This window comes from Gambusia affinis, linkage group LG12, assembly GCF_019740435.1.
Source record: "Gambusia affinis linkage group LG12, SWU_Gaff_1.0, whole genome shotgun sequence".
Taxonomy (NCBI): Eukaryota; Metazoa; Chordata; class Actinopteri; order Cyprinodontiformes; family Poeciliidae; genus Gambusia; species Gambusia affinis.
In genome coordinates this window covers 14,971,687-14,991,987 of record NC_057879.1, presented here as the reverse complement: position 1 = coordinate 14,991,987, position 20,301 = coordinate 14,971,687, and the positions used below count along the sequence as shown (strand labels likewise).

The window sequence follows — 20,301 nt, the reverse complement described above, 5'->3', positions numbered from 1 at the left end:
CAAAGGAAGATTCTACAAAGCATTGACCTGAGGACCAAATACAAATCCACACCAGTTTATATTTATGCTCTATTTGAAATCGTTTGTTGCATAAAATCCAGATAAAATCTAGACATTTTTCAGTGTTTCCCCTGTGTGCATACGACTGGCCTACACGATGCGTACAAGTGTGCAGATATAGTGCACTGTTGACGGCTTGCAGGACTGCATAGTCTTGCTTGGAGAGTGCATGTCCTCAAGCCTAGTTCCTCTCTCAATGACCTCTGGTGAAGCCATTATTTTCTGCATTAATGATGAGCAGCAGCCAGCGATGAGAGAGATGGACTTTGTCCTGAGGCACAGCAGCCCTGATTGCAGGCAACAACAATGCCAGGAAAAAAAAGGAAAGAAATAAAAAGAATACTCTTTTCCATAAGCAGTTCAAAGGACAAAATCTTAGCAGTAACGAGAATAAGCTGCCCCTGGTTTATTGAAAGCACGGATCAGATGATTTCTGTAGCTAGAGGATTACCCAGGATAAAGCTAATCCCACGTTACCTACAGCTTTCTTGGTCATCCATTCATTACCTTCAAACTAGTGGTGGAGCATTAAAACTAAATAGTGATAGACAATTCATGTGTAAGTGCATGTCACAAATTAGGACAAAACTAATTATCCCAGGAGTTAATGACAGCATGGTTGGGAACAAATCAGACGCCATACTGATCCATACAATTAGCCCAAAACCAAATCCCCAGCAACAACTCCCAAACAAGACAAGTGCAGACGTAGTTAAGGCAGCCACTCAGGAAATCTTGGCTTGGGGAAGATGACTCTAAATGAAGGACTATAGCATTCACCATTATGTCTTTGGTAGGAGTCAGAGGGAACCCCCGGGGCTCTTCAGCACAGCACGGCACAACTTTTCAAAGGGCTCCAGATTAAAGTCACTGAAAGTTCCCACTGGGGTCTGAGGCCAGGATCCCATTAAGCAGCCCAACCACACCGCCGGCCATAATTGTGTCGTTGAGAATTCAGAGCAGTGGTTGCTTGATAAGCGAATTTAGGGTGAAATAAAAAAAGGCAGAAGGCTTAAAAAAAGAAAAAAAAAATGGGAGTAGAGGAGGACCATTATACCCTTCATTCGCTCAACCCTAATTTGTTTTAAACGACTGAGGGAAAGGTGAGCTCTCTATGAAGCAATCAAGCCCACACTATTTTCAGCTGTGAAAGAATGCTGATAGGTGGAAAATACTTTATCACAACATACTGCTGTTAGGGGTCTTATCACAGTATCCGCCTTGCAGTAGAGCAGGGGTGTCAAGCTCCAGTCCTCAAGGGCCGCTGTCCTGCAGTTTTTAGATGTGCCACAGGTACAAAACGCTGGAATGAAATGGCTTAATTACCTCCTCCTTGTGTAGATCAGTTCTCCAGAGCCTTGCTAATGACCTAATTACTCTATTCAGGTGTGGTGCAGCGGAGGCACATCTAAAAGTTGCAGGACAGCGGCCCTTGAGGACTGGAGTTTGACACCCCTGCAGTAGAGCGTTCAATATAATGGGTGAGGGTATTATAAGTTTGCTCTTAAATTGAAGAGTTAGTGTTACAATGTCTAATCATAATGTTACTCAGTGTTACATACCAACACAACTCATTGAGTCAGTAAATAAAAGCATTGAACTTTGAAAGACATAAAAAAAAATCCACTTTTATTGATTATTTGGTTTCATTCTGGATTTCAACATCATGTAGAATGTATTCAACATTTGAGCAGTTTTTGAATTCGCCAAAGCCTGGCAAAAGATCTAAATTCAAACCTTGAGAAAAGAATATCTAACATACACAGTAGCAGTTAGCTGTGGACAAACAGAGTTTGGATTAATGGTTGCATCCAACCTTTGTCATCTTGATAGGAACTGGTTCTGGTGCATCACCCAAAAATGTTTGAAAAGGTTTAAGCAGTATCTGCAGCTCTGAAGTTAAGATTCAGCTCAGCAAACAAATGAAACAAATGAGTACATTCTTTGAAACTAATGTATGGAACCCAAAGATACTATTGTAATCCAAGTGCAATAAACCAAAGATTAAGTCAAAAGTTTTAAGTGGATTTTTTCTGCTTTTTCTTCTCTGCCTCCTCTTCTTTTTCCTTCTCTATCTCGGCCACCAGGGTCTCAATTTCCTTGGATTCCAAGATCTATAAACACAGAAATAAGTTAATACAAAAGCTAAACTAATAATATGCAACATATTATCCAGATTAGTTTAATGGCGTACCTTGAGTGGCTGATTTCGTCTAATAACAGCAAGTTCAATATTCTTTCCTCCTGACTGGACAACCTGTGATATATTAGGGGATAATTACAATGTTATTAAAGGAAAATTTCCACTTAAGATGAATATCACTTGACGCTAAAACTGTTCAAAAAATACCTTTACTGTCTGAACAGTTAGTTTTTAGATCAGGTCAGAACTGTTTTCAGTTGCAAGTATATTTCTATAAATGCTAAAATTCTACAGCCAAGTACATTTACTGAGTTGGACTATTTGTATTGTTAACACTATGCTGAAGTTGGATTAGCCCTCATGTTAAAGGACTACCTCCGTTACAGCATATGACCAGCTCAGATCTGGTCCATTTCAAAACGAATGGCTTCATAGATAATTTACATGTAATAAATAAGACTCATCAAATATGGAGGGAAAGTGAATTCAACGCTAAACATACAACCTTTAAAAGTAAATTATCGGTGAAACCTTCATTTTGTTACTAAAAATTCATAAAATAGTTGCCACAATTACCATTGAAAACCAATACAAGATCAAAATTCCAGTCTAAAACCCAAATCTTGGAAGACTGGGCTGCACAATATCAGAAAAGTATTAAATTGCAATACCATTGCTAAAAATAGTCATATTGATGAGAAACTCTGTGTCTTTTAACATCTCAGATGCTACAAATATACAACAGGTGGGGGGCATTAGGACAAGTAAGAGTTAATCAGTTTTCCAAAATACACCAACACACATAAATTATCGTCCGATACCTTAAATATTTACCAGTAGCTCAAATTAAATGTTGATTTGCCGCATCAAAATATTAAAGATACTATCCAAATATTATTCAATGAAAAACAGAGTTGTGCATAAATTCAGAACTGTATTTTCTCATCAGTAAAACTAGGACTAGAAACCTGAATATGCTACATTTTCTTTTGTTCTCACTCCCAATAGGTATAATTTAAAATTACGTTTCAGGTTAATTTTTCACTTTAACATTTTTGTCGTGGAAACGCTCAGTGCAGAAATTAAATGGTGAGAGAGCAACTTTAGTAAAACAAGCTGATACAAAGGTTTAATATGACCTTACCTCCAGCAAGGCTTTGATAGCCAACTTGATGGCCTCATTGTCCCCAGCGATGGCTTCATCTGTGTAATTCTTCTCCAAAAACTCCCTCACTGTTTTCGCGCTGCGGCCGATTGCATTTGCCTAAATATTTTTCCACAAAGTTGTACAGCAAAATTAACGGGAATTGTTTTCAGACCAACACTTTGTTTGTCAAGCAAGTAAAGAGAACACTGTGATGAAAATAAAGATATTTAAAAAAACAAACAAAAAAAAAACACTGACCTTCCAAGCGTGGTAGGTCCCTGATGGGTCTGTCTGATACAGCCTTGGGGTTCCATCGTAGTCAAAGCCAACAATTAATGCAGAGATTCCAAACGGCCTGCGTCCGTTGCTTTGAGTATAACGCTATTAAGGAAATCAGAGGAGAATACTCACTATAACTAAGTCGTTGTAATTTGTCATTGTTCCTTTCCAAAATCTGTACATTACCTGTTTCAGAGTGGCGATGTATCTTGTGATATATTCCACTGTGACAGGATCCTCAACTGTTAGCCTGTGACTCTGGCATTCAACCCGAGCTCTGTTTATCACAATACGGGCATCTGCCGTCAGACCTTAAAAACAAAGCAAGAAATTAAACCACTAAACCAAGGAGACAGTGAAAGAAATTATAATAAACATTTATATGTTGCCCTAATTTTAATCCAATTATCTATTTTTCATGCCAAGCATCCATTATCTATGTCAGAAAGGAAAACTAAAAACTGATTTCCGAGTTACCCGCAAATGCCATGCAGACATGTTCATCCAGTGCACAGATCTTGCGGACGGTTCTTTCTTCCTGCAACTTTGCAACGGATTTCTTCTCCACACCAAGAACAACAATATCTTTACCTCTGATTCCAACCTGAGGACAAGAGACAGCATATGATTATTACTAAACATTTCAGAAACAGTTAATATTTTATATTTAGGGGTTCACATTTGATGCACTTACTGAGGCAGAGTAAATCCACAACTTATGTATTCAACCAACTTAAAAGACTAAGGATGTGTTTCAGTAAGAAAGTCCCAACAAAATTTGAATATAATTAATGACCTATAAAAACAACCAAATTAAAACAGACAGTACAGAGAGCTTTTTGCAAAGATGAAAATTACTTTGTTTCTTATTTTAAAAATAATAAATTTAACATCAGGAGGAGAATAGCACAATGGAACAACACTAGGCAACTTTTCATCAGAATAGATTGGAGGTGCACTGATGACACTTTTAAAGGCAAGTTTTTCTTTATTATTTCCAAATTTGACAGATTTTGTTTTTTAATAGGACTAGGGGTTTGATTACAGCCAAATAATTACTTGCCAGTATGTTGTTTTTGCAAAAGTTTTTATACAAACAAATATTTTCATGTGACTATATTTTCTGAAGCAGTAAATGTGTTACATTGTTTCATTAGCTGTAGTCATTTTCGATCTGTAATTACAGCTGCTCAGTTTGCTTAGTGTAAATAAAAAACTAATAAGTGGACACTGCTTTTTTTACACATTCAACGAGTCTTTAAATCATATTTATGGGAAGGATTTTACAGAACAAAGACTTAATGTGTTAAAATTTTTAAGTTAGGTCAATTAGAAAATAAAAACTTTATTAATAAATACCTTAAACGGTATTTCCGAGTGATTTTGTTGCATCACTTTGTCCAAATTATGACTAAGTAATAACTTGTTGATCAACATTTAGAGAATAAAAATCATTTTGGAATGAAGAACTTAAACCAAATTCTTTATATCCAAAAGGATTTGGTATAAATGCCTGTTCCTACATAGAGTACGTTTATGGTAAATTCTGTGTAGCAATTAGAAGATATACTTATTCTGAAAAACATTCCTCAATACTATCTTACTACACGTAAAAACAAACGTGACCATTATTTGGCTTAATTTTAATTATTTTTAATCACCCTTTCTCTCCGTGTCTTATTATTTAAAATCACATCAAAATCGAAAGTACTGTGAGAGTGACACAGCGACAAAATGCTAACAGTGGTGATTTTTCAACTCCACAAGTATCGTCTCCACTATGTTACCAGTTCAATTAAAATAACTCCTGTTCAAAAACAACATTTACACCAATAAAATTCAAAATATAACAAACAATTTTAACAAATTACATTACTGAGCAAGAAATTAGTGACTGCTAGCAGCTAGTTTTTTGGCTAATAGAGTCTGACCACGTTAGCTTTAGCATCAATTCAATTTAAAACACTTACTGCGGTGGAACCTTTCTTTACAGCTTCTTGTGCATACTCTACTTGAAAGAGATGACCGTCGGGGGAAAAGACAGTAATTGCTCTGTCATATCTTGCCGCCATTGCACTGCAAGACAAGCTGGAAGAGACGTAAATGAGAAAAGCTCAATCAAATGATTCAGCTAGTTAGCAGCAAGCGGATCAATTTGAGAATTGAAACTGCGCATGCGCGTTACCTATGAACTGCGGATTCTAAAAATGGCAAAGGCCGCGTGAGTGTCAATTGTACGTCAGTGACGCCGCCATTTTATAAGTGGCATCTTTTAGTTTAACATATATATTTAAAAAAAAAAACATATGTCAAAGTTTAAATCAAGCTGTCTGTCTAACGCTCGGGCATTTCATATAGTTTTTTTTATTGCAACTAAATACGTGTCTGCATTTCTTTATGTTGTTTTACATCTGGCGTGTAGCAAGTTAACGCAAGACTGTCAACAGTTAGTAATTCATAATTAACATATAAGCGACTTTCTATTTTTTTCGAAGAAAAATATGTGTATTTTGAGCATACTGTGTTTCGCAAGGGTTGTTTGTGTAATATCTGTTGTTCATTGTGTCTCAAAAATCACCATCGAATGCAACTACGTATTTCTAACTCTTTAAATGTCTTGCATGTAAACTTATTTTTTTAATTGCCTCCAAATAAAAAACACTTCACTAAAGTTGAATTGCTCTACAAGGCGAACTTACCACCCACAACATGGCGGACACAGCAGCCTCGTATCCAGGGGCCAACATGTCCACAGGGCCAATAACGCCCATGCTTTAAGATTCACAACAAATTAGAATCAAACACACACTACCCTTAGAAAAGCTACACTCCCACAAAATTACTATTCTATTCCTTGTCAATTCTATCAGTACATCGCATAACGACTACGCGGTATGTTCGTGTATGATGTGAAAATAACTTTTTTTGTACTACTTCTACTTGTATTATTATTATTATTATTATTATTATTATTATTATTATTATTATTATTATTATTATTATTATTATTATTATTATTATTATTATTATTATTAAAGTTTGACAGTTTCCCCTTTTGTGTTGTTCTACTCTTCTATAGACTGTTCCACTAAACGATGAAGGGGGAATTTAATTAGATAAAGTCAAAAACGATATATTCGCAAAGAAAAACAAGTGTTTAATCTCTAACAATTTATCTACGGCAAATGTGATTTTCCAATTACAACACAATGGAAATAAAGACTGACAAAAAAAAGTGAGTTTGAATTTCCCGTCACCCCTCAAAACGGACCGCTGCATTACGAAATTGCACCGTATTGAGCGCTGTGGGATCAGAGTTTTACCGATTTGTCCTGTGTTAGCCACTTGGGGACTTTTTATGCTGTAGCTCGCTTTTATTCGTAATTTTTATCACCATGTCTGTGGTTTTTGCACCTCACAGACAGCGAAAGGGTGACATAACACCCGCTGGAATACAGAAGGTAATTCGTCAGGTTTTTTTTTCGCGGATCATTATGGAGGCTACGGTTTGAGACGCTGCTGCTAGCTGTTGAGATTGTCTGTGTAGCAGTGCCCATCTAAGTCCAACTGTGGGCAGATCGGTAACACTGTTACACGATCAAAGCGCGGTGAATACGAAACTCCCTAGAAGCAGGACACCGTGTGTACACAGGGAAACCAAAGTTAACTTGTCATGCTAATGGAAAATTGTTCGTTAGATGAATGAAGGCCTTTGGTTTTGTTAGCAATGCACAGCTAGCATGCAAGACACGTCTTTGTTAGCGAGAAACGCACGCTTACATTTCACAAAAAAAACCTCATCTCTTTGTCTTCAACTACAACAGAATAAACACTAGAGAGCATAACTCTAACGGGATTGATTATACAATCTCATTTCGTTTTGTCTTAAAATAAGGAGAAGTAACATAGAAGTTATATCCGCTTTTTACTTTTTCAGTTACTTGATGAAAACAACCAGCTGATCCAGTGTATAATGGACTTCCAGAGTAAAGGCAAAACAGCCGAATGTTCTCAGTAAGTTTCCCAAGTTTAGTTTCTTCTGCACAGTTAATTTAATTAAATGTGAAGCATTAATTAATCTCAATCTACCAGTTATCAACAGATGCTGCACAGAAATTTAGTGTATCTGGCGACGATAGCAGACTCCAATCAAAACGTACAGTCTCTCCTCCCTGCTGTGAGTATTTGTCTAGAATAATTAACTTCTGTTTTGTATAACTACGAGTTTCATGTTAATGTTGGTTTGTTTAGTCGATGTCTCATTGTTGAGGTCCTCTACCAGTTATAGAGAATTAGAGTATTTTTGAATAACATTTTTAAATGTGTTTATTACTGTTTTGTTTTTAAATTAAAATTAAGTATTCATTCATTCTTTTATTTTTTTAGCTGCTGCTGTTTTCTAAAATCCCAGATTGTAACCAATACTCTATGTGATCTTTTTATAAGGTTATGAGAAAAATATTGTTTAAATTCATTCTGATTTTAGCAAATTACTAAAAAGAAAGTGTTTTTTATGTGTTGTCTCCTTTCTTCTCTGAATTATTATGTTTGTATTCAATGAATAAATTTTTATAGTACAAATTAAATCTATTAAAAATATAATAATGTCACCAATTTTGTATGTCTGAATGCCTCTTCTATCGGAAAGCATTTGAAGGAAAAAATCTTTATTTTTTAGAATGTTTTCAATCATACTTGATTAGTGAGAACATTTTAGATATTTTTTTTCTTACCAGATTTTCTTTCCTGCAGACAGAGATGTCATTATTTTTTTCAGACAACTGATGTGTGTGTTTGTGGTATTCACCTACAGCCACCCACTCAAAATATGCCCTTGGGCCCTGGTGGCATGAACCAGAGCGGACCCTCTCCCCAGCCCCCTCACGGTCACAACATACCCTCTGAGGGAATGGTTAGCGGTGGCCCTCCAGCTCCCCATATGCAGACCCAGATGAATGGACAGATGCCTGGTAAGTCCCCTGTCTCAGCAGCCCCTATTTCTTGTCTTTCTTTTTTTTTATTCCTTCCACAGTTTCTGTCTCACCCTGAGTTGCCTGGCAACACCACAGCACTATGAGGGAGGTCGTTTGGCTGAAGGATGATGTCACCCATTCCTGCTGTGGTGGGGATCTATGATGTGATCTCTATTTCTGATTCTTTTTCTCTTTTATTGAAATGCAGCACTTTGTTGACATGTTGTTTCTGACCCTGTTGTGTGCGGAGGTAAGTCACTTTTGTCAACCAACATCCATGGAGTAATTGGAAAGCAGTGCGTTATCACTATAGCAGGAATCACATTCACTCCCATGTAGTTTGGTGTCTTTTTCTTCCTAATGACCTATGAGAGAAAAACTGAATTATGATTTGTGAAAGTGTTATCTGTAGTTGCTTTCAGAAGAAGTTGGTCTAGAAGAAGTATCTCAAAAAAACCAAAAGATTGCCAGTATAATCATGATCCCTTGTCTTTACATCTGCCAAAATTCTTTTTTTAGAACCTCAATATGTAAAGTAATGTTAGTCTGATGGACACCAAAGCCAACCACAAGCTTGGCTATCTTTTTTAGCTTTAAGTGTAACTTCAGGTACATTAGAATGTCAGAAATACAGAGGTTTATATGTCATGATTTAAATAAGCTTCAGTAATAAATGACAACTTAACTTATTCTACATTTTAAATAAAGAAACAAATTGTATTATCTATTGCCAGAAAAGGTGAAAAGGCTGGTGTTAAATACCACGTTAGAGTTTATCAAGTTACTGTGATGTATTTATGTTTTTGCTCTGTTCTTTTTTCTAGGGCCAAATCATATGCCCATGCAAGGTCCTGGTCCGGGTCCCAACCAGCCTCCAAACATGCCCAGCGGCTCAATGAACATGCCCCCCAGCAGCCACGGCTCTATGGGTGTTTACAATCACGCGGTGCCCTCTTCGCAGGGCATGCCAGCTCAGAGCCAGATGAACATGACCCAGGGTCAACCTATGGGAAGCTACGGCCCTCGACCAAACATGAACATGCAACCCAGTCAAGGTGAACGGATGCATTTGCAAGTTTCCCTTTTTTGGCTACGTTGATTTAAAACCGCTCATCACTTTCAATGGTGTTCGCTGTAAGACACAAACAGTGCCATGCAAAAGTATTCATACTTCTTGAACTTTTTCACATTTTACCATGTTAGTGCTCTAAACCTCGATGTATTTTATTCTGATTTTATGTGAGAAGCCAACACTATTGGTTGATGCATGTGGGGGAAAGCAGGAAATGATACTTAGAAAAAACAATTCTAATTGTCATGTTGTGGGTATGGAATATTCATCACGTACGTAGAACTTTTTCAGTTATTGGGAAGAAATATGAGAACTACTTGTTAGAGGTTGCAGAAGATGAGGCAGAGTTTCACAATCCAGCATGGCAGTGACCTTTTACTCTGTTAGATCAACAGTGAGGTTGTAAAAAATAAAAGCATTTTCCAGTATTATTTGCAATTGAACAGTCATATCTAAATTAAGTTGAACATTTTGGGGCAAGCCTTTAAAGATGTTCACAGATGCTCCCCATCCGATCTATTTGAGCTTGACCTATTTTGCAAAGAAGATGTAACATTTTTACTGTTCAGATTTGCAGCTGTAATTACCCCAAAAGGTGATTCTACCAAGTACTCACCCAGAGTGGATATAGAACCTCTGAAATCACATATATTGTGATTCACTAAAAGATGTGGAAACCATGTAGTACCCTCACAATTCACAATCATACACCACTGTGTTCTGTCAGATATGGAAAAATGTGAAATTTATTCAATACTGCTTTGGCTTTATGCAATGCCTGTGTACTGCAGGCCCCATGATGCATCAGCAGCCTCCATCGCAGCAGTACAACATGCCTCCTGGTGGTGGTGGACAACACTACCAAGGGCAACAGAATCCAATGGGTATGATGGGCCAGGTCAATCAAGGGAACCATGTCATGGGACAGAGACCGATGCCACCCTACAGACCTCCGCAGCAAGGTATTCCTCTCGGCCTCTCTTAGGTGTGCAAGTTGTGAGTGTTAGTCTTTCTTCTTTATAACCCCTTCCTTCTGCGTTTCCTGCTCCTGTCTTACTTGGTTTCTTCTACTCGGTCCACTGTAGTTCAGATATCTTGATGAGAAATGGGTGTAACTTGAAAGTTTTCAGCCTTGAGCAAAACAAGGAAGCAGCCAACAGAGAGCTCTCCAGCGAGAATAAGCAGCAAAAGAACCCATCCTCTTTAACCTTCCCCTTACACAAGGCATTCAACAACACCTTGAATCTACCTGTGTATATGTTGTATGTAGGACCCCCTCAGCAGTACCCAGGGCAGGAAGACTACTATGGGGACCAGTACAGTCACGCAGGACAGGGAGCCTCAGAAGGTAGGAGAACCCTCCAGTCACTTGGAGAAGATGTTCACTGAATTGACACAGACCAAGAATTTGTAATGAAGCTGGTATTCACAGTTTCTTCATTATTGCCCTGGAGAATGCCCTTTTTGAATATGGTGCTCTAAATCTGACATCATAAAACATCTATGTTTTAGAGGTTCACACTATTTTGAGAAGGTGCTGCGTTTCATCAGCAAGTTAGGATCTCTGCAGAAATTATATAAAATGGTCACTTTTTGCCTTTAATTATATGGCATCATACTCCTGATGCTATGGACAGTTTGTTCTGTGGTTTGTTTCTAGTAATGTTTACCAAACAAATTATTAATAACCAGGGACATGCAGAAGAGCACTACAAGTGACATACAAACCGCAAGCCATTGTTGAGTAGCATGAAACAGTTGGTGTTCTCCAGCTTGTTGGGTGAAGGATTGTTATTGACGCACTAGCAACAATGCTAGAAAATAAGAAATATAAACTTCTTTCTCTTTGTTCTGTTAACATTTACTGTTGTTTTCCTCCTCTACTCACCAACCCCTTTCATTTAACCCTATAAACACATTTCACTTTCTAAAGTAGTTAAGTGAAGAACTAAAAACATGGCTTCCTAAATTCCACTCTTCAAAATCTGACCTCACTGTGCCATGCTGAGGTTCTCTGACCTCTAAATAATTAAAATCAGATTATATATTTCTATCTTGATGTCACTTGGTATTACTTATTCTATTGTCAAATCACAAAACAAAGAGTTTTTTTATTACTTTAAATTAGTTACTCTTACAAAAGTCAAGATATTTCTACATATTCACTTAGTGGTTGGTAGAATTGACTTTAATGTATCAGATATTTTGGGTCTTCCTCAAAAAAACTTTTTCACAGTAGCTTCCTGGAATTTAGGCCCATTCCTCCTGATAGATCTAGGGGAACTGAGTCAAGATTTGGAAGCCACCTGTAGTTGGGGTGATGACCTGAGGCTTGAAAAGCTGCAAGTGTTTTCTTCCAAATGTTACAGTGGTCATTATGGCCAAACTCTTAAAATGTAGTTTAAAGAAAATTATGTTTTTTAAAAAAAATTATTTTCTGGGGCTAACAAAAATATTTTGCATCCAAGTTCATTTTAAGGGCACATAAGTCCTTCTTAAACAATGCAAGAGCTGGACTTTCCCAATATTGTTTATACCTACATATTTGTAAATGTGGCACCTTTAGGGATTTGGAATTTGTACCCAAGGATGAATCAAACCTTAAAATCTCCACCAGTTTTTTTTAGATTTTTTTTTTTCTTGTATAGGATATCAGAACGGAAGCTGTGTATACTTGAGCTATGTCCTTTACATAAATTCACACCTTTATTCGAAACTTAAACCATGACATCGTCATCTAGGTTTTTCCAACTTATTTAACAGCTCAGTTATGTCAGTATATGTTACATGAATTGAAAGGGTTGTAAACCATTCTCTAATTTTTTTTTTTTTTATACAGAATATGTAAATATCTAGTTTCATTTGTATTTGATGCTGTAGTGGTGACTCGTACAAAAGGAAATAGCCTTCCATATATACTGGGTAATAATATAAACAGTAAAGCAGAAGTTGATTGCACTTTGCAACGACTATGTGCATCCCATTTATCTGCATGTGGTTAACAAGTCATGCTCGTACTCATTGAAGGTAATGCACAGTATGGCCAGCAACAAGAAGCATACCAGCAAGGCCCGCCACAACAGCAGGGTTATCCTCCACAACAGCAGTATCCAGGTCAACAAGGCTACCCACCACAGCAGCAGGGTTATGGTAAGTTCCATACTTTTACCTTTAGGAGACATATTTGTCCTCTAGGAGGCACTGTCGGTTTTCTGATCACTTTTTTCCCTCCGCAATGTTTTTATAAATGTTTTAAATGAACAATCCAGATGGATTTCAAAGTGTTTTCACAGTTTATCCAGAGATGGAGATGAAACGTGTCTTCCATCGCATTAGTGTTATGTGTTAATTAATACCCTACATGTGCTTTTTTGCATTACCTCTAGAAAAATGCAGTAATGTCTTGCTGTGGTTTGCAGTCAGAGCACCTTTGAAAAATATTACTACCCCATGCAATTTCACTGTTTATTGTATTTTAGCAAAATTTTGTGTGAAATCTGAATATTGTTATGGGAATTTTCCCCACCAAACATACCAGTTAGGGATGGACAATATCACAGTGTTGTGGAAAGCAAGTTAGGTTAGAAAACAGCGTGCCAAGATTTCAACATATTGTAGAGTCCATCCTTCACCTGAAAACAAGAAGAAGCACAACATTCTTCCCACAACAGCAGGGTTGCATACTTGGACATATTGTCCATGCTGCAAGAATGTTTATGTTGAGCAGGAAAAAGGAAAGTGGACAGAGTTTATTGGAAGATGGAAAAAAAACTAAATGCTGTGCATTCATAGCAGAACATGTGTTAAAGATTTGACACTAGATCAGAGGTTCAATTTCCATCACCACAACACCCTAACCTTACAGTCATTCAGTTACAAGACACTTTATCTTGCTTCTCTCTACAACAGTTAACAGTTTATAAAGTTTTTTTTTATTTTTTTTTTATTAAAATTCCTGTGCAGCATGATTAGGTATTTTGGTAGAATGCAATACTTACTTGCAACTTTTTGGATAAACAGAACTTTCCATACTTTGTTATAAGTTGACCCATGATTCCCTACTAGATTAGCCAACATCATGATATTCACAGAGCTTTAAGAACTAAATCCACCTTACCATTTTTAGAAACCTTTGCTGTTAAAGTTGACTTCTTGAAACTCTTGAGGCATGTTTCCTCATCACATTTTTTTTTCTTTTATTGGAACCTTCCACCATTTGGCCTGTATCTTAGCCAAAGCTCATTTTAGTAATGAGCTAGCACAGAACCAGAGGCTGTGAGGTGAGATTCATCTGGCACACACACATGCCTGCTCTCGAAGGCCCCCACAAGGTTATACACAACAGCATAAGGCATTACGAGCGCCTAACGATGCTGCGTGGGCCTCATTTGACTTCAACCCTGAGTCCTTCACAGCAGTTACAGAGCTTGTTGCAGTGTGCAGAGGCTGATGAGATGATTTTTTTTTTTGTTTTAAATGAAACTTCCTCCTCTAATGAAGACCAGCAGAATTTCATTGATGTCTTCTTGCATTAGTGGACCACTGCCTGACTTGCTTATTCATTGCAGGTTCAGCCATTAAGTAGACAACCTAATTAAATAGGTTCAAAATGCAGATATAAATTAACTTTTTGGTACTAGGGGTGGATTAGAAATATATTTAATAGCGATGCAACTGCTGGAAATTTTAATGACAATATTGGCCCATCTTTTTCTTTTGTTGCGATTCCGTATAGTCTCTAGCACCCAGTATTAGCTTTAGCTTCTCTCTTACCAAAGTCATATATCTGGTGTAGGCATTAAAACTGCAGTGTGTAACTTGTATAAAAATGTTTTTTTATATACTCCTTAAAACTTTCATTATTTTCCGACAGTATAACGAGATACCTAATCTGTGTGAAAAAATTTAGCTCCTCTGCCTTTTTCTTGTGGTCCTACTTCCATCTGCAGAAATGCATCTCTCCCAGTTTGACGCAACCAATCAGATCCAGGAGTCAGGACTTGGCACTGGCAATAATGCTCATGCATATGCTGCTCAGTCAGAATGCTTTTATTATTATTGTATGGAATCACAACAAAATTTTGTTAAAAAATGTCTTAATTTCAATGTACTAATGGCGGAGCAGCAACTTACCAATACAGGAAAACTATTTATCCATAGTCATTGGTGCCCATTCTACCTAGCTTGTGCATTCACAGCAGGCAGAGCAGCGCATACTCAACTATGATTGACAGCCATAGGAACCTCCTCCTAGCTATGATTGGTAGTTTCATAGCCGAGGTGTATATTTCTGTAGTTGGCTATAGGACAACAGGGAGGAGGCAGAGGAGAAAGTTTTATTTTATTTTTTTGTTATTTATAAATATATTACTTGACTCTTACTATAGTATCAGAACATAATGACAGTTTCAAAAAATATGTAAATAAACAAGACTTGCATACTGCAGCCATAAGGGAAAATTACCAATATATTTAGGAGAAGATATTAGGTTAAATTATTTGTCATACCTGATGTTGATCCTTAAATTAAACCAAAATACCTTTAAAGGTTGAATTTATCAAAGCATTAAGACACCCTAAGTTTGGCTGGAATGTACTCCAAAACTTTAAGACTCTGTCGCTATCAAACAAATCTGTTTAAAAAATAATGTAAAGTGATAGTGTTAGCAGCATCTGAGAGGTGTGAAAAGTTGCTTTTGTAGATTTTTCAGTCAGCTTAAGGGAATTTAAGCGCATCTTGTTTTCAATTCATTCTGCTGAATATTTATTTCAGGTCCCTCCCAGAGTGGCCCAGGACAGTATCCCAACTACCCACAGGGTCAGGGACAGCAGTACGGGGGCTACCGTCCCCCTCAGCCCGGACCTCCACAGGGCCAACAGCAGCGCCCGTACGGTTATGACCAGGTGAGTATAGCCAAAGGACTAAATGGTCACAGAGACTTGTTTGTGCATCAGAATTAGTGTTTTTTCTTGTTACTGTTAATGCCAAATTATTATCAATGAAATGAGAAAACATTAATGGGTAGTGTGTTTTGCATGCTGTTGTCATTTTTGGTGGTTAAATGTCTTCTTCCCAGTGGAAGTTATATGTTTAGTGTCTTTTTACTCTCAATTCTCAGTCTTGCTTATGTTCTGTGGCTTATGTGGAATCCTATTTCAGTGATAAATGAGGGCTTTAAAGAGGATTCTTCCTTCTACTTGATGCAGCCTGCGTCAGTGTTTTGAAGGGGGATTGATTTGCTGCCCTGTATTACCTGTGGTCTTTTGTGGGGACCACAGCTGCACTTTGATATCTTTATCTTTGAACATTTAGGGGCACATGAGGAAATAAAGAAGCGGGGATTTGAACCCCTGACTAGCTCTATAAGAAGCAAAGGTAATGGTTGCTGTGAAGACCTCAACGTTAAATCTAGACACTTGACCACTTAGCCTTAATTTGCATTTGTTATGTTTCTTCTTCCTCTCCTCTATCCCTTTCAGTCTTTCTTTGTAGTTTTCCCTCCCTTCCTTTTTTTTTTTTACACTTGTTTATTTTTATTTATTTATTTTTTATCTACCAGGGGTCGAACTGTAAGTAATGAGGTCTAAGAAAAAAAAACATACATGGTCTGCAACCAAAGGCTGTGCCTTTAATTTACTTTAATTTGCAACAGTTCATTGTTTAAACTGTGTTTAAAGGGGTGTAGCGGTACATGTGATGGTCCTAAGCTGTTCAGTTATTTTTGTTTGTTAGTTGGGTCCTTTTAAAACTACAAACCTAGGGCACATGGGATATTTGGTCAGTCGCATAAGTTCCTTTCTTCATGTGTCAAGCCTTACCAGACACTATGCAATGTGTTACCATGCATTTTGTTAATTTAGATAAAAAGTAGACTTCTCTAAACATTACTATTTACAGATGGTATTAAAATCTGGCCTGAACTGAAAATAGTCAGTGTACCATATTCTTCTGAAGTAAAAGTAAAAATATTTTTATTGTTTTTGTGCATTTTGTCAGAGGTTGCAGCAGTTGTGGAAGTTCCTTTTGTAGCTTGTGTAGTGGTAATGCTGAGATAATCATAAAAAAAAAAAAGCATCTGTAAGCGTTTTTAATGTTTTTGTTTAAGTATTTTAAGTTCTATAGAAAAATGAATAATGTTCATTCCAAACCCATAATTATGTGTGCTGTTACACCCCTAACATTATAATTTGTTATATCAAAGTTTAAACTCATAGTGTCTTTTAATACCAAACGCATATTTCGACCCCTGTTTAGGAATGCATTAAATAGAACTGTTAAAGCAGATTTTTCTCATTTAAAAGTAGCTTCCTATTTTTCAGAAGTAATTTTTGTGCCCAAACTTGATATGTTAAGTTAGTTTAGTGCTTTTAAATTGTGAAGGCATGTTGCCACCTGCTGGTCAATACCAGTCAGTGCAGATATATTATTAATCATGTTTTACAGAATAACACTGCAGCTTGAGATGTTTCTTTGCACCGTGCTGAGAGTTGTTTAAAAGCTCAGTAACATGTGTCTGTCGTATTTCACTCTACAGGGCCAGTATGGAAATTACCAGCAATGAGAAATGGTCACAGTTTACCTACACAACTCCTCTCTGATCTCTGAGTTTTGACCTCTGGTCAACTGCTAAGCAGACAATAATGATGGTTTCAGCTCAGATCGTCCCGGACACAAACATGCTTATGAATACAAGATATGTTTTCCCCTTTTTGGGCTTTTATCCTCTCCAGCAAAATGTATTCCTGTTCATCATGCACATGTCAAAGTCGGTGACCTTGCTCCAGAGTCTCAAAGCGGCAATGCCTTAACAAAAAATAAACAAACAAATGGAACTGCCTTATCCTTTAGCATTGCAGAGTGAGGAATGTGGCAACAAAGATTTTTGGATACCAAAACTCAAACGTCAAATTTTCAATGTGTTTGAGTGCATCAGTTCCCTGCCCTTCAACTCTCCAATCACAAGAAGCAATAACGTAGGGATTTGCTCGGGGGTTTGAAGACGTAAAGATGCACCAGGCAAATTTCCAAATAGGCCAATGGTACATGTCTCAGTGTATGTGATGATGTAAAAAAAAAAAAAAGAAAGCAAAACTGTTATTTTGTGCTTTTTAGATCAAGCTAACTTTGTATAAGATGTTGAAAACTAGTACTAAGCCTGTGTCGTTTATTTTAAAGAAGCGTATGTGTCCCTCTTCTTTTTTTTCTTTAAAGCTTTTTAAAGACGGTGAATCCCATACAGTTTTCTTTCTTTGTTATTTAATTGTATGACTAATAAATTAGATCTGCAATGTATGTGACATGGACTCTGTATAAATCAATATTTTATGAAAAATGCCATAGATAAAATTTCCTTAAAAACAATATGGGCAGCATAAGACAACCCATAAAATCTGAAGTGTTAAGTGAGGTATTTTCTCTCTTTTTTTATTTTTATTTTTTAAACCACAGTACCTGACAAAATAAGGCCTTCTTCCTTAAGAGTTGTTCTCAGAGAGGTAATACTGTATGTAGCAGATTGTAAAATAATCTCAGTTGGGAGGGTTTTTTTTTTATTATTATTTTCTGAAAATATTGACAGCTTGTTTGAAGAGTGGTTAATGGGAAAGCCCAACATGATTTATTTTCTAGGATTATTTTTGTTTTGTTTTTATTAGCCTGTTGTTATTTGACAATGCTGGAATCATGTCGCCCCCTTTGAAGAAATGTCTGAGTTGATGTCATTCAAGTAGTGTTTTGTGTGAATAATGAATATTGTTACTGTCAAATATGTAACATAATATGTGAAAATAATGTTCTGAAGTGGATTCCTTCAACACAGTAAAGACTGGTTGTGCAGTTTTATATCACTGGCTTGATATCTGTATTATGGTGCATATTTTATTGATCCCATATGTACAGCAGCGTAAAGATGAGGAACTGACTGTCCTCTGATATTGTTTATATGGCTGTTTTAATATTTTTCAGTCTGCACCCCATTCAAGTGGAGGTCACATAACGTGTCTTGGCAATGTGAACTGTACATTCTAATAAATTGGAAGAATCTTTAATATATTTTTGTGTGGATTTTTTAGCCCCTTGACTGAAGGATGTTATGAATATATTGTTTTACTGCAGTTTTCGTAACTCTTGAACCCTTTCAGATAACATTGTATGTTATGATGTGGGATTGACATACATAGTGTCAATTGTGAAGTGGATGACATTTTTTTTACATAGGCGTACAAATGTAGTCAGCCCGCTTTTGCTTTGAATAAAATTCAGTACAGCCACCTACCTTCAGAAGTCAGCTAATTGTTTATAAATACAGTCTAAACTGCAATTCACCTCAGCATAAATGCAGTTGCTGAAAGCATCGTTAGTGAGCAAACGGCATTCTGAAACACAAGAAACTTGGTAGGAAAGTCAAAGTATGGTAAAATTATAGAATTACCAGGACATGACCTAAACTGACCCATGGTAACTGGCGGAGAAGCAAAGGTCCACAGCTCTGTCATCAAGAAAACTATTAATTGTACCCTCTAGAAGTCTTGGCTGTATGAAAGAATAGCAAGAAGAAAGGCTTAAAAGGTACATTTTCACAAGGCATGAAGGGGACACAAATGTGGAACAAGGTGCTCTGGTCAGATCAGATCAATATGTAGCTGTTCGGCACATCACCCTAACTACATGGTGGTGACAGCATCATGCTGTGGGGATGCTTTTAGCAGGGCCAGGAAAGCTGGTCAGAGCAGGCGGATAGAGCAAAATACAAGGCAAATACAGGGAAGGAAAATAGTGGCAGTAAAAGGTCTAAGACTTGGAGTGGAATACCTTCCAGTGGGAAGATAAGAATAATTTGAGAGCTACAATGGAACAGTTAAGGTCAAATTATATTTGTGTGATAGAGTGACTCAGTAAGGTCAAGATCTAAATCCAATTTGGAAAACTGCAACTGAAAAATGCTCTCCATTCAGTTTGTTCATGGAAAGAAGCATGGACATCCTTTATGAACAAAGATGGTAGAGACATCACTGTATTTGCACCCCTGCTGCATTTTAACATTTTTCTATTTCTTTGAAAAACATTTTGAATACTTCAGAATTAGTGTTGGTTTATAATAGACTATCTTAATGAAATTAGTATGTTGTTAAATGAGACCTATTATGTAAAATTCACATTTTGCATGTTTCTGGACTTCCATTTAAATCTACTGCTTCTAGAAACTGTGTAAGCAATAAACAAACAAACAAAATAAAAACATTCTACCAATTTTTGGCAATCATTGGATTTTGGTGTCTGGAAAACGAGCTATTTTAAAAACCTTTCCATTATGATGTTACAGTTGGCAGGTACTGCTTCTCACCTGGAACCCCAGTCAATCCAATCCCCTCACCAAGCAGAGCACTGCCCATTTCATTATTAGAAGATTAGTATGTTTGGTCAGCTGTTTTTACTGCTGTATGCGCTGTACAATGGCTGTTGAAAAAGACAAGTGTTTTGTTGATTGTTCAGGCACTGCTGCTGCGTCATTGATGGCTGAGCACTTCTTCTGGACCTGACTCAGGTCAAAGATGTCCAGTTGTACAATCGTGCATCTGTTTGCAGCCATTTTCAAGTGCAAAATTAAACATGGAGTTGGAGGCACAG

General features: G+C 37.0%; 2 protein-coding genes across 5 annotated transcripts; one reads left to right on the top strand and one right to left on the bottom strand.

Annotated features, from left to right (window-relative positions):
• Positions 1-1,668: 1,668 nt before the first annotated feature.
• psma8 (proteasome 20S subunit alpha 8) lies at positions 1,669-5,811 on the bottom strand. The gene is made up of 7 exons (XM_044134335.1): positions 5,600-5,811; positions 4,107-4,233; positions 3,816-3,940; positions 3,609-3,731; positions 3,348-3,467; positions 2,255-2,317; positions 1,669-2,174 (listed from the first exon to the last, which is right to left on the bottom strand). The coding sequence occupies exons 1-7, from the start codon at positions 5,699-5,701 to the stop codon at positions 2,079-2,081; spliced, it is 756 nt and encodes a 251-aa protein (XP_043990270.1). The 5' UTR covers positions 5,702-5,811; the 3' UTR covers positions 1,669-2,078.
• A 1,073-nt stretch (positions 5,812-6,884) lies between these two features.
• ss18 (SS18 subunit of BAF chromatin remodeling complex) lies at positions 6,885-18,726 on the top strand. 4 transcript variants are annotated; one of them, XM_044134331.1, is made up of 11 exons: positions 6,904-7,090; positions 7,567-7,643; positions 7,722-7,806; positions 8,443-8,599; positions 9,427-9,657; positions 10,466-10,636; positions 10,945-11,022; positions 12,702-12,824; positions 15,448-15,578; positions 15,988-16,050; positions 17,210-17,343. In XM_044134331.1, exons 1-10 carry the CDS (start codon positions 7,025-7,027, stop codon positions 16,003-16,005), a joined length of 1,137 nt encoding a protein of 378 aa, XP_043990266.1. In that variant the 5' UTR covers positions 6,904-7,024; the 3' UTR covers positions 16,006-16,050; positions 17,210-17,343. The 4 variants fall into 4 exon arrangements, with proteins under 4 accessions (XP_043990265.1, XP_043990269.1, XP_043990267.1 ...); XM_044134330.1 differs by lacking the exon at positions 15,988-16,050 and having other exon boundaries at positions 6,885-7,090; positions 17,210-18,726; XM_044134334.1 differs by lacking the exon at positions 10,945-11,022 and having other exon boundaries at positions 6,885-7,090.
• The last annotated feature ends 1,575 nt before the right edge of the window (positions 18,727-20,301 follow it).